The sequence below is a fragment of the Hyla sarda genome, chromosome 7 (genome assembly GCF_029499605.1).
Source record: "Hyla sarda isolate aHylSar1 chromosome 7, aHylSar1.hap1, whole genome shotgun sequence".
Taxonomy (NCBI): Eukaryota; Metazoa; Chordata; class Amphibia; order Anura; family Hylidae; genus Hyla; species Hyla sarda.
The window spans coordinates 66,898,325-66,912,971 of record NC_079195.1 but is presented as its reverse complement, the minus strand read 5'-3'; the positions used below and the strand labels follow the sequence as shown (position 1 = coordinate 66,912,971).

Here is a 14,647-nt window from a genome sequence, read left to right as displayed (position 1 = left end):
ACGGTAGTGAATCGGCATAGGGGAAAAGAACTCCATAACATACTGTAGCACCACCTAGTGGGCCATTATTAGAAGACACCCTGTATTTCCTGATAATTTTAAAAATCACCACATTTGATTTTCACGTTTTCCATGTTATTTTAATAAATCACAATAAAATTTAAATTTTAATTGGGTTATAAGTTAGGGCATTGTTCCCCGGAAAAAAGGGGGGGGGGGGGGGTTTCCCCTCCTGAAGGGGATTGGAGATTTATTTAGTAAGAGCCCATAACCCAGTGGGACTTCTCTGTTGGATCTGTCTGTATAGAGTGATCTACCTTTAAATGATCAGTCGTGCTTGTGCAAGCGATAGAGGTCCGAACGGCTGATGTGGTAAGCTGAGGGGTTGATGTTCCTGTGGTATAAAATGGGTTAATCAATCCGGTTATAATGAAAGGAGTGGTAAATGATTTCGGCAGTGTCGTTCTTATTAATACCTGTTAAAGAGCTGTGTTGCTGAATCCGTATGGGTATTATAGAGGAGAATGCTTGATACTGTATGCCTGCGTGGGCTCTCCCTGAGGGTGCTCCAGAGGTTGAAAATGCAAAAAAAGTCCCTTTCTACAGTTCAACTCTGTATAATAAGCAATATAATGTTGTCACTGCTAAGCATTGCAGGCTAATGGATGTCCGCAAAACATAAGTAATTTCATGAATAGCTGTTTGCTATTATAGCACTGAGTGGCGTACCTGATGTGGCTCCCGCTGGTGTCTACTGCGCGATTATCGCTATTACGGGCCCTCAATGGGGGTGTTCCTGGATTGATGAACGGGTGTGGAATTGAAGTCCTGTCCGGGAATAGTTGTTTGTAATCCGGTTGGTTGAAAGGAGCGTTTGGCGGCAGTGGGAATGCGCCCCGGCCGGTGGCGCCTCAACCTACCTGCACGCTCGCTATTAGATGATTAAGGTGGAGGTGATTTGGATCTGAGTGATGTCACTACGGTATCCTCTGTGGTCCACAAACCTATCGACGCGTTTCGGAAGACTATCGGCCTCCTTCGTCTGGATAGAGCTGGTGGTTTGATGGTCCATTCTTATAGCGGCGTGTCTCCGATGTTAACCCCTTACAAACCGGATTATTGTAATAATCAGTGTGTCATTGCTAATGGTTACAGATATGCAAACAGTTCTAATTCTGCATTTAAACCATGAGGTGCTAAAGAGTTGAGGTTAAATATCCATTTGGTTTCGCTTCTGGATAGTTGTGCAATAATATTACCTCCCCTCCAGTGGGGGGTAATTTTTTTCCAATCCAAAAAATTGGGACATTTTAACTGATTGTTTGTGCATAGTTTTATAGTGTGCAGATAACGGGTGACCCTCAAAACCCCGTTGTATATTATATGCATGTTCTTTGATATGCACACCTAGTTGCCTCTTGGTTCTGCCCACATATATTTTATCACAGGGACATCTAATTGCTTATATGACTCCCTGTGTCTTACAATTTATATGGCTTCTAATTTTATATTCTGTTTATTCTTTACTGTTTTTAACAATTGTTGTAGGATGTTTGTTATCCATGGCTTTGCATGCATTACACATTTTGCAAGGATAGAAGCCGTTTCTTAGGGGCAAGAAATTATTACATGTCTTCTTTACTCTTATTTTTTGTTGTTTTATTCTGTATTGAGGGTGCTATGAAGGTTCCGATGTTTTGGGCCTTCTTATAGACAAACGTCGGTACTTTTGGTATAGTACCCCCCAAGATTTTGTCTTCCAGTAGAATGTCTTTTTTTGTTTCTTGATTATTTTTTTGAAATAGCAAACTTTGTTTATTGTATTGAATTATTATTGGGATTTTTGTATTACAATTTGTGTCCTCATTCTTTCCAGTTGTTTTATCTTTTGGTATTAGTAGTTTATCTCTGTCAGCTTCAAAAACCTGTTGTTGGATTAGATTTAAATCTTCCTCTTTGTATCCCTTACTGATAAATTTTTTCTTTAGGTCCTCAGATTCCTGACTGTATTTTGCTGCCTCTGTACAGTTTCTTTTTAACCTAAGAAATTGACTTCTAGGGATGTTCTTCAGCCAAATTGGTAAGTGGCAGCTCTCTCTCTGGATAAAGGAATTGCTGTCGATTGGTATAGAATATGTGTACGTAGTTACCTGGTTATTAAAAATATTAATAGTGAGATCTAAAAAATGCACTCAAGTCTGGCTAAAAGACGCAGTAAAATTTAAAAAGTACGGGTTTTTATTAATATCTGTTAAAAACCGGATTACAAACAACTATTCCCGGACAGGACTTCAATTCCACACCTGTCAACCACTCCAGGAGCACCACCATTGAGGGCTCGTAATAGCGATAATCGCGCAGTAGACACCAGCGGGAGCCACATCAGGTACGCCACTCAGTGCTAGAATAGCAAACAGCTATTCATGAAAATACTTATATGTTTTGCGGACATCCATTAGCCTGCAATACTTAGCAGTGACAACATTATATTGCTTATTATACAGAGTTGAAACTGTAGAAAGGGACTTTTTTCGCATTTTCAACCTCTGGAGCACCCTCAGGGAGAGCCCACGCAGGCATACAGTATCAAGCATTCTCCTCTTTAATACCCATACGGATTCAGCAACACAGGTATTAATAAGAACGACACTGCCGAAATCATTTACCACTCCTTTCATTATAACCGGATTGATTAACCCATTTTATACCACAGAAACATCACCCCCTCAGCTTACCACATCAGCCGTTCGGACCTCTATCGCTTGCACCAGCGCGACTGATCATTTAAAGGTAGATCACTCTATATAGACAGAGCTCAAGTCTATTGACACGTATATCATTTCACACAATTTAGTTACTGTGTATTCATTTTTAGTCATCAGGAGAGCACTCCCTCACACCACTTACAGTTCCATCTGTATTAGGCTGGGTTCACACTACGTTTTCTCCCATACGGGAGCGCATACGGCAGGGGGGAGCTAAAACCATACACAGTACGTAAATGTACGTCCTGGTGCGTGAAGTACCGCCAAACCTGAACGTACATTTACGTCCGTGGTCGTTAAAGGGGTACTCCGGTGGAATATATATTTTTTTTAAATGAACTGGTGGCAGAAAGTTAAACAGATTTGTAAATTAATGTACAAGTGTGGGAGCTCTATGTAAGAGACCTAAACCGAGGCTACTGCGTTGCACATACCCATGTGCCAAATATATACGGATTTAAAAAAATGGAAAAATAGCAGTCCTACTAGGCTAGGAAGAAAATTTTTAATGAGGCAGAATAAATAGAGATAAATAAGAAAGAAAGGAAGTGTCTGATAAGATATAAAATATAATTACATTTATTGAATAATACTGTGAGGTCGGGGGCAGGGCCCTTGCCGCAGGCAGCTCACTAAAATAGAATGGTAAAAGTTAGTTATAAAGATTTAAAACATGACGTTAAAATATAGTATTGCCTGTCTTTGCATATCCACCATTGAAAAAGGGGACGCTGTTCCCCGAAACGTGTATGGTCCAAGACTGCCTTTGCACAAGAAGTCGGGACTATTTGGATAATATGTCCACCACTATTGGTCTTTTACTGCCCTCTGAGCTTCTCCCCACGCCATCAGGGTAGAGAGGGATCCCACACCAAAGACCTCCAGCGCTGCCACACGCTACAAACGAACATTACCTTTTCCAGCGGACTACGCAATAACCATCTGTACCGGACATCTTCACCTCTCCTACACCTTCCCCATGCTGCCGGGGCTGAGAGGCATCAATCCGGATCACCGTTAAGCGCTGCTCTGCGCATATGACTGCTTTCGCCGGAGCCGGTAAGAGGCACTAAGTGCCTGACTTTGATCTATTTTTCCTCTTGTACTTTGTCCCTGTGCCGTCGGGGTCTAGAGGATAGATCTTTAGCGCTACTGCGCATACAAGTATACTCAGTGGGCTCGTAACTGCGAGCCTCCAGCGCTGCAAAAACTGTTTATTGGACATATCCTATTACACACATTGGCCTATAAACCCCCACCATTGTCCCACCGTTTAAGTGCAATACTATTTTAACGTCATGTTTTAAATGTTTATAACTAACTTTTACCATTCTATTTTAGTGAGCTGTCTGCGGCAAGAGCCCTGCCCCCGACCTCACAGTATTATTCAATAAATGTAATTATATTTTATATCTTATTATCAGACACTCCCTTTCTTATTTATCTCTATTCTGCCTTATTCTAAAATTTCTTCCTAACCTTGTAGGACTGCTATTTTTCCATTTTTTAAATCAGATTTGTAAATTACTTCTATTAAAAAATCTTAACCCTTGCAGTACTTATTAGCTGCTGAATACTACAGAGGAAATTCTTTCCTTTTTGGAACACCGTCCTCTCTGCTGACATCACGAGCACAGTGCTCTCTGCTGACATCTCTGTCCATTTTATGAACTGTCCAGAGCAGCATATGTTTGCTATGGGGACTTTCTCCTATTCTGGACAGTTCTTAAAATGGACAGAGATGTCAGTAGAGAGCACTATGGTCATGATGTCAGCAGACAGCTCTGTGTTCCAAAAATAATAGAATTTCCTCTGTAGTATTCAGCAGCTAAGTAATGGAAGGATTAAGATTTTTTAATAGAAGTAATTTACAAATCTTAACTTTCTGGCACCAGTTCATTTAAAAAAAAAAAAAAAAAAAAAAAAGTTTTCCACCAGTGTACCCCTTTAAATCCCCTTTGATAGAGATTACAGAATCCAGTCTTCTTAGAGATGAGGCCACAAGGTTTACACACCTGGATTTGGGGATTTTCTGCCATTCTTCTCTACAGATCTTCAAGCTCTGTCAGGTTGGATGGGGACGGTCTGTGGAAGCCACTTTCAGGTTGCTGCAAAGATGTTTGATTTGACTCTGGCTGGGACACTTAACGACATTCAAAGAGTTGTCCCTTAGCCGCTCCTGTGTGGCCTTTGCTGTGTGATTAGGGTCACTGTCTTGTTGGAAGGTGAAGCTTCAGCCCATTCTGAGGCTCATAAGGCTCTGGATTCATTGGTTCATTAAAGTGGTGGAAATTATTATTATTTTTATTTTTTTAAATCAACTGGTGCCAGAAAGTTAAACAGATTTTTAAATTAATTCTATTAAAATGTTTTAATCCTTCCAGTACATATTAGCTGCTGAATACTACAGAGGAACACAGAGCTCTCTGCTGACATCACGAGCACAGTGCTCTCTGGTGACATTTCTGTCCATTTTAAGAACTGTCCAGAGTAGGAAAAAATACCCATAGCAAACATATGCTGCTCTGGACAGTTCCTAAAATGGACATAGATGTCAGCAGAGAGCACTGTGCTCGTTATGTCAGCAGAGAGCACTGTGTTCCAAAAAGAAAATAATTTCCTCTGTAGTATTCAGCAGCTAATAAGTACTGGACGGATTAAGAAGTTTTCCACCGGTGTAAAAATAGCTCTGTACTTTGCTCTATTCAGCGTTCCCTCAACTTTGAACAGTCTCACTATCCCAGATACTGAAAAACACCACATGATGCTGCCATGACCATGCTTCACTGTGGGGATGGTATTGGGCAGGTGATGAGCAGTGCTTGGTTTTCTCCAGAAATACTTCGAATTGAGGCCAAAATAAGTGTAATCTTGATTCCATCAGGCCACATAATCTTGTTTCACCCAATCGGAGAGTTCTTTGATTGAATTCATGCAAACTAAACGCAGCTTTTCAGTGTCTTTACAGGAGGAGATGCTTCTTTCTGGCCTCTCTGGTATGAAGCCTAGATTGGTGGAGGCTGCAGTGATGGTTAATCTAGTGGAAGTGTCTATCTGCACATAGGATCTTTGGTGCTCAGCCATTGACTATTGGGTTCTTGGTCACCTCTTGCAAAGACCCTTCTCCCCTGATTACTTAAGTTTAGTTGGGCGGCCAGCTCAAAGTAAAGTCCTGGTTGTTCCAAACGTCTTTCATTTAAGAATTATGGAGGCCATTCTTGAGAACTTCCAGTGTAGATTTGTTCTGTACCCTTCTCCAGATCAGTGCCTCCACACAAATCCAGCCTAAGCTTTACAGGCAGTCCTTTCATCCTCATGGCTTGTTTTGTTCTAATATACATTGACAGCTACAAGACCTCCTATAATCAGGGCTACGTCTTTCCATATCATGTTCAATCAGCTAAATTTACCACCGGTGACTGGTCAAGGTGTAAGGGGCGGAAGGGCAGAACTACATTTCAAGTGTCATAGTACAGGGTCTGAAAACTTATGTTTATACAAACCTTCAGTTTTTCCATCTTTAACAATTTGCAAAAATTCTGTTTTTGTAACACAAGGCCTGAACATAACAAAATGTGAAAAAAAGTGAAAGGGCTGGACGGAAGACCTTCCGAATGCATTGTATGCCATACACTCGCATCTTAACATCTCTGTAAAGGAACAGGAATATTGTGAACACAGATCAGGTTCCATTATAGGGCATTAGAATTAAACAAGAAGTGACCATGCCCCTGTATCTGAATTACCTCTAATAGTCTTTTTCTCTCGGCCCCCGACAGCTGAGACTTGGCGGACTCTTCTAACTTCTTTTTCAAGATTGCATTTTCCTTCTTGAGTTTTTCCAAATCAGTATTTGGTTTAGGGGGGGCCACTCTAGGACCCAACTTGTTATTAACATTTCTGGAATTCATTTTTTTTCTTTGTATATTTTACAATGTTCTAAAGAAGAAAAAAAGAAACAAATCATAATTCATGAACGCAAACATTACATGTATCAAACAAGCAGAGAAGCCGGCAATACAATTTACATGTAAAATTAAAGGGGTACTTGAGGGATGTGGAATTCCTATCGCCCGACTCCCGGGACATGTAGTTCCGGGCAGGTGAATTTTTCCGGCCTTTAGCCCGGCTTCGGGCAAGCAGGGCCGGACCTGACAAGGGCAGCGGCGCTCAGCAGTCTGTATGGAGGGGGCTCCCAATTCCTGCCCGCTCCATACTCTGCAGCCCCCGGCTGTTCTCAGTAGCCGGGGGCCGCCTCTAATAGCCAGCATGCAGCGATCTCCACGGCTGGCTATTAACCCTTTAGATTACAGCGGCGTCTAAAAGGGACATGTGAATGCTCCTTGGTGTGCTAGATCGCCGCCCCCCCCCCCCCAGCACAATTGTGGGGGGCAATCCACTATGGAGGTAGCCGAAGGGCTTACCTGTGATTCCCTGGTGTCTGTGGCTCTGTCATTGATAGAGTCTGGCTGGACTAGGCTCTATCAATGGATAGCAGAGCACAGAGATCAATGGAGTTCAATAGAACTCTATTGATCTGTATGAGGAATCCTGATGATTCCTCCTAAAAGTCTAATAAAGTGTGAAAAAAAAAAGTTTTAATACCGTATATACTCGAGTATAAGCAGAGTTTTTCAGCACAATTTTTCGTGCTGAAAACACCCCCCCCCCCCGGCTTATACTCGAGTGAACTCTCCGCCCTCAGTGGTCTTCAACCTGCGGACCTCCAGAAGTTTCAAAACTACAACTCCCAGCAAGCCCGGGCAGCAATCGGCTGTCCGGGCTTGCTGGGAGTTGTAGTTTTGAAACCTCTGGAGGTCCGCAGGTTGAAGACCACTGCGGCCTTCGACATCATCCAGCCCCCTCCCCCTCTCACCCCCTTTAGTTTTGTACTCACCTCCGCTCGGCGGGACGTTAGGGTGCGCTGGTCCGGTGCTGCAGGACTGTCCGTTGGGGAGGTTGTCCCGTGGGATAGTGGTTCCGGGCTGCCATCTTCACCGGTGGGCCTCTTCTCCGCGCTTTGGGCCCGGCCCCGGAATAGTCACGTTGCCGTCACGTTGTTCATTACCAACGTCCCTCTGCGTCATCGTCAAGGCAACGCCTCTATTCCGGGCCCGAAGCGCGGAGAAGAGGCCCTCCGGTGAAGATGGCAGCCCGGAACCACTTTCCCACCGGACGACCTCCCCAACGGACAGTCCTGCAGCACCGGACCAGCGCCGAGCAGAGGTGATTACAGAACTAAATGGGGTGAGAGGGGGCTGGATGATGTCGAAGGCCGCAGTGGTCTTCAACCTGCGGACCTTCAGAGGTTTCAAAACTACAACTCCCAGCAAGCCCGGACAGCCGATGGCTGCCCGGGCTTGCTGGGAGTTGTAGTTTTGAAACATCTGAAGGTCCACAGGTTGAAGACCACTGTATCAGACATTGACAAGCGGTGATGATGATGACAACATGTGGTGATGATGACAAGGGGATGATGAAGGGGGGGGTGGGATGACAGGCGGGGGTGTGGGATGATGAAGGGGGGGTGTGGGATGATGACAAGAGGATGACGACAAGGAGATGATGAAGGGGGGGGTGTGGAATGATGACAAGGGGATGAAGACAAGGGGGGGTGTGGGATGATGACAAGGGGATGATGACAAGGGGGGGGTGTGGGATGATGACAAGGGGATGATGAAGGGGGGTGTGGGATGATGACAGGCGGTGATGATGAAGGGGGGATGATGATGGGGGTGTTAATGACGGGGGTCTGGGTGATGACAGTGGGGGGGGGGATGATGTATTTCCCACCCTAGGCTTACACTCGAGTCAATAACTTTTCCTGGGATTTTGGGGTGAAATTAGGGGCCTCGGCTTATATTCGGGTCGGCTTATACTCGAGTATATACGGTAAGTTTAAAGACACACATTAACCCCTTTTATGTTAAACGTTCAAATCACCCCCTTTTCCTATATAAAAACATGTAAACATAATAAAAATAAACATATTTAGTATCGTTGAATGCGTAATTGTACAAACTATTAAAATCTAACAATTTATCCCATACAGTAAATTACGTAAATGTAAAAAAAATCCCAAACCACAGAATTGCAATTTTTATAATATCCAAGAAAAAGAGTTAAAAAGTGATTTAAAAAAGTCAGATCAATACCAAAATGGTACCGATACAAAAAACAGACTATGATGCAAAAAAAAAAAAAAAAAAAAAAAAAAAAAAAAAAAAAGCCCTCATACAGCCTGGTATGTGGAAAAAAAATAAATAAATAAGCTACGGGGGCCAGAAAATGGCAATTAAAAAAATTCAAAAAAGTTCAGAATTTTTTTTTAATTTGTAAAGCATGACGAAAACTATACAAATCTGGTATCGCTGTGATCAGGCCATTCTAAAGTATCAAAACAACATGTTAGCTCAACCACAAGGTAAATGGCATAGAAAAGAAAACTTGCTAATTTGCTAAATTATCTTTTACTATTTCACTTCACATATATATATTTTGGTTCAGAGAATATGTTATTGAAAAATTTAAAGGTATCATTATAGTAGGTAGTTATGGCTATTATAGGGAGAGGAGGAAAAAACGAGAGTGTAAAAGCGAAAATTGGCCCGGACAAGTGGATCGTCATGAAGGACAAGTAGATTTTGTTCTGTTTTAGTCCTGTGGATAAGTAGTTTTTTTATTAAATTTCCACACCCCTGGACATCTTATCCCACCCTCCCATAGACTTGCATAGCAGGGGGGCAGAGTCGTGACGTCACACGGGGGGCAGAGTCGTGACGTCGCGATACTCCGGCCCCATGGTCAGCACCCGGCAGTTTGTGAGCTGGCACCGCGGTGTGCAGCTCAAAGAGGCGGGTGCCGAATGCAAGATTGCAGGGGTCCCCAGCGGCGGTACCCCCGCGGTCAGACATCTTATCCCCTATCCTTTGGATAGGGGATAAGATGTCTTAGGGCCGGAGTACCCCTTTAAGGTCCTACTAATGCTTCTTATATTATCAAAGCCATCCCACTACTCCTACTGTACAGGTATGTCAAGTCCTCCTATGTGACCCTGTTTTACTTTGGCTAATAGACAAGACTCCACAAAAGGGGACACCTCTATAAGGCCAGGTCCACACTGTGTTAGTGATTCCATCAGACTTATTCGTTGGCATTCCGAAAAAGTTGCCTAAGCACACTGTAATGGAGTACAATGGATATCATTCATTTCAATGGCCCAATCAGTTCATTTGTGACTTAGTCAGGGCCGTATGCACCGTTTTGTGCAGACTCAAAAGCTTGGTCTGCTGCATTGTCGAGTCCATTTCAAATAGCGAATGCAGCCGACTCTGTACGCCCCATTGAAATGAATAGCATCCTCTGCCTTCTGTTACAATATACGTTTGCATCCACTCCACAAAGCCTTAGAAACAAGATTTATCTTCATAATAGGTGATACGTGTCTGGTCCCTGAGAGACAAACCGCTCCCAAGAACATGTGAATCAGCTCTTAGACCTTGGCTCTCATTTACTATTGCAAACCCAACATGTTTTGTCGGGTTGAGCACCAGATTCTGGCGCATTGTGTCAGAAATTCTGTCTGCGCCAGAATTGGAGAAAAAAAAAAAGCAGACTAACTCTCCATTTTGCTAAGAAAACATGAAAAAGGGACTGCCATCAGGAAAAGCTGGCGTGGTCTCCGAAAAGGGGCGTGTTCCTGACATTTTCACAAAAACCCAACATGTTTACTACGTTTTCCACATAAAATGTGCTGGATTTGAGTTGAGGAAAACCAGACGGATCAGAGCAGGTGTAAAAACAGAAAAGTGTAGGGAAAGTGGAAAATGTAGGGAAACCTTAGTAAATACCGTGGAAAATAAATTGTAGTGAATTAAAACTCACAAAGAAACCTACACAACACTCTTAGTAAATAAGGGCCCTTGTTCCCATTGCAGAATTTCCGAGCAGAAATATGTGAAAAAATTTTGCTCGCAAATTTTGAGTCACATTGCCAAACATTTAAAAAATTAAAATTTCGGCCTCCGCAGAAAGAATTGTAATTTTCTTACAGCAGAATCCGATGGGAAATGCAGCGCTGTCTATAGAGAGCGGTCCTAGCTGCAGAAACAGGCGAGAGCGAGCACGCTGATAGCTGGGGCTGCGCACATTGGCCAGCTCCACAGGCCTCGCGCATGGCCCCCGTCCGCCCCGTTACCCTGTCTGGAGGCAGTGCGCGCACTCATTGCTGCGCTGATCCTCCAGATGGGTAAATCTGCTCTCTGCACTAGAGGAATGGGGTGGGAGAAGCGGGGTTCGGGGGAGCACCGCCGCTACTCAGCACTAGAGGCTGGGGGGGGGGGGGGACGGGAGCGGAGTAGCACTGCTGCGCTAACAAAGTTATTGTTTTCACCACAGGGTGTCTCCAGCTGTTTCACCACAACAACTCCCAGAATGCCCTGACAGCCAGTAGATGTAAGGGCAAGCTGGGAATTGTAGTGGTGAAACAGCTGGAGGCACTCTGCATAGTGAACTAAGGGCGGAAGTGTCGGCCCCAGCAGGCATCAGTGACGTCACGCCTGCTGGGGAAGTCTGCCTGGTAGTGAGCACACTACCAGGCAGACAAAAAGCCATTTTAATATAGTTTTTAAAAAAAATGTAAAGGCAGGGAGGGGGTTAGGGATAGATGGGCAATAGGCAGGGACAGAAAAAAAGAAAAAAAAAAAATGGATGGTGGGAGCTACCCTTTAAATCCACCTGAAGGAAAACTGTCATCAGTGTCATCTGCACTAACCCGCTGGTACAGGTGTGTAGCGCTGGTGACACTGATTATAACCATACTTACCTGTCCCGGTTCTGTGGTCCCACTATCTTCCATTTGGGCAGCAGGCTTGGGGCATGGGATGAGCTTCCTGACATCACCGCTGCTGCTTCTCTGCTGTTCCCCACTGCAAGCAGGCCTGAGGAAACAGCAGCAGTGACATCAGGAGACACACATGTTGCAAGGCCGCCGCCACAACGGAGGATACTGACAAAGATAACGGAACCACAGAACAGGGACAGGTAAGGCTGGGTTCACACCACGTTTTTGCAATACAATTCCCGTATACATTTTCAATTTGAAAACTGTACAGAACAGTATTGAAAACCGTATGCATTGACTCTCCATTGAAAACCGTATGTCAAACTATGCATCCGGTTGAGTCCGTTTTGCATCCTGTACGGTTTTGTCCATTTTTTTCCGTACTTAAAACCGTAGCCTACCACACTTCAAAAAAAAAAAAAAATGTTTTTTTTTATTTTTACATGGGAACTGTACAGAACCGTATGTGCATACGGTTCCATCCGGTTTTCACCATCCGGTTTTAGACTTTGCACAGTTTACTTGGAATTTCAATCAAACAAGTGAAACTTTGTTCATAATGGAGTGAAAATGTAAAAAGGTATACGTTTATCTTAAAAAATAAATAAAATGCAACCGGACATCATTCTTCAAACCGTATACAGAATAAAATTTGTACACTCATTTTGATACAGTTTAGTCTGGTTTTGAGGAATCCATTTATTTTTTTTTTATTGAAAACCTGATACAGGAACTGTATTGCAAAAATGTGGTGTGAATGCAGCTCAGGTATGGTTGTCATCAGTGTCACCCGCACTACACCGCTCTACCAACAGGTTAGGGAGGGTCACACTGATGACCATTTTCGGAAGGTTTGCCATGGATTTCTTCTGCAGATCCTCTAACAAATCTGCAATGTCATTTTTTCTGAAGGAATAACCCATCATGTGATCAGTGCCTTAGTGTGCGGCAATGGCCCCCAGACCTGCTGGAATAGGAGCCACTCAGATCAGTGTCCTGGCTGGGGGTCCAGATGTGTGAACACCACCCAGTCCAGACCAGGTCTGTATGCCAGGATGAGACATGGCCGCCTCAGACCCTAAAGCTCTATTCCCCAACCGGAGGATCTTTATTTGTTTCAAAACTACAACTCCTATCATTGTTAGGAGTTTCTGCAGAACTACAACTCCCATCATGCCCAGACAGCCTTCGGCTGTCTGGGCATGATGGGAGTTGTAGTTCTGCAGCAGCTGGAGAGGCACAGGTTGGGCAACACAGTGTATACAAGCTTTGTGCTATCTATATAGCTTAATAGAAGCAGAAACACACAGAATATACAATGCACATAACCTATACAAAAACCTATAGGATAACGCAGCCCGCATACTGTCACATATGGAGCTAAAAGCCGCTCATTGTGAACACTGACCTGAGAGCGCAGAGCAGAGACAGCACCTGCCCGGAGTCCTCCCGCATCACAACAAGCGCTCACTTCCGGGCTGTTTGAAAAACGCGCCGTGCGCGGTGACGTCACCTGACAAGCCTGTCTCCACACAGACAGAAGGACGGTGTCAGAGAAGGGACAATCTAAGCCGCTCGCGTTCTCTGATCTAGCAGTGATCTGCGCTCGGGGGGAGGGATTCTTAGTGTAAAACCCATAGCAGCCTCTTTCTATGAAGGCTTTCAGGGCATGCCGGGAGTTGTAGTTTTGTAACCGCTGTAGAGCAACAGATGGGGAGCACTGTGCAAGAAGTAGTACCGCAGGGCAGTGTGTGGCCCCATTCACTTTTTATTTGTGGCCCCACATGTCAGTATCAGTCAGAAAGGGATGACGCCATGTACTGGGACGAGCATTGATGTAAGAACATGGGGGGAGAGGTATTACCCATAGAAGCCAATCAGATTCCAGCTTTCATTTTCAGCTGCCTTTTTTTTAACCCCTTAAAGAAACGCCATTTTAATTTTTCCACTTTCGTGTATTCCTCATCGCCTTTTAACCCCTTAAGGACCAAGCCCATTTTCACCTTAAAGGAGTAGTCCAGTATTAACAAGTGGTGAACAACTTATCCCCTATCCTAAGGATAGGGGATAAGTTGCAGATCGCGGGGGGTCAACCGCTGGGGCCCCCTGCGATCTCCTGTACGGGGCCCCGGCAGCCCATGCGAAGGGGGCGTGTCGACGCCCGCACGAAGTGGCGGCCAACACGCTCCCTCAATACAACTCTATGGCAGAGCCGGAGCGCTGCCTTCGGCAATCTCCGACTCTTCCATAGAGATGTATTGAGGGGGCGTGTCAGCCGCTGCTTCGTGCGGGGGTCGACACCCGATATCTGGCCGGAGAGCCTGGCCCCCATACAGAGAGATCGCAGGGGGCCCCAGCGGTCGGACCCCCTGCGATCTCAAACTTATCCCCTATCCTTAGGATAGGGGATAAGTTTTTCACCACTGGACTACTCCTTTAAGGACCAGGCCAATTTTATTTTTGCATTTTTTCCTCCTCACCTTCTAAAATCCATAACTCCTTTATATTTCCATCTACAATTTAAATGAAAACCAAAATTTTGCACATTTTGGAGGGTTTCGTTTTTGCACTGTACACTTTACGGTAGAAATGACGTGTTCTTTATTCTGTGGGTCAATACGATTAAAATTATACCCATGGCTAGATACTTTTATATTTTTGTGCCGCTTAAAAAAAATCTAAAACTTTTTGTACAAAATCAGTAATCCAAAATTGCCCTATTTTGACCACCTATAACTTTTTCATTTTTCCGTATATAGGGCGGTATGAGGGCTAATTTTTTGCGCCGTCATCTGTACTTTTTATCTATACCACAATTGCAAATATAAAACTTTTACATAATTTTTTATTAGTTTTTTTTTTGGAATTAAATGTGACAAAAAAGCAGCATTTTTGGAGTTTTTTTTTACATTTATGCCATTCACCGTACGGGATCATTAACATTATATTTTGATAGTTCAGACATTTACGCATGCGGCGATACCAAATATGTTTATAGAAAAATTACGCTTTTTTGGGGTAAAATGGGAAAAACAGACAA

The 14,647-nt window shown here is 43.9% G+C and overlaps 2 protein-coding genes across 10 annotated transcripts in view; one reads left to right on the top strand and one right to left on the bottom strand.

The window, feature by feature from the left end:
- Nucleotides 1-13,132, bottom strand: part of CEP55 (centrosomal protein 55) — a 39,403-nt gene extending 26,271 nt beyond the window's left edge. For 2 of the 4 annotated variants that reach the window (XM_056529451.1, XM_056529454.1), the window contains exons 1-2: nucleotides 13,016-13,132; nucleotides 6,512-6,704 (exon numbers count right to left, since the gene is read on the bottom strand). In XM_056529451.1, the coding sequence (XP_056385426.1) occupies nucleotides 6,512-6,676 (165 nt within the window). In that variant the 5' untranslated portion in view covers nucleotides 6,677-6,704; nucleotides 13,016-13,132. Of the gene's footprint in view, nucleotides 1-4,780; nucleotides 5,060-6,268; nucleotides 6,416-6,511; nucleotides 6,705-13,015 lie in introns of those variants that run through there. The other 2 variants (XM_056529452.1, XM_056529453.1) reach the window with 2 other exon arrangements.
- A 115-nt stretch (nucleotides 13,133-13,247) lies between these two features.
- Nucleotides 13,248-14,647, top strand: part of MYOF (myoferlin) — a 228,335-nt gene continuing 226,935 nt past the window's right edge. For 3 of the 6 annotated variants that reach the window (XM_056529441.1, XM_056529439.1, XM_056529437.1), the window contains exon 1: nucleotides 13,248-13,464. In XM_056529441.1, the coding sequence (XP_056385416.1) occupies nucleotides 13,415-13,464 (50 nt within the window). In that variant the 5' untranslated portion in view covers nucleotides 13,248-13,414. The remainder of the gene's footprint in view (nucleotides 13,465-14,647) is intronic. The other 3 variants (XM_056529444.1, XM_056529446.1, XM_056529440.1) reach the window with 1 other exon arrangement.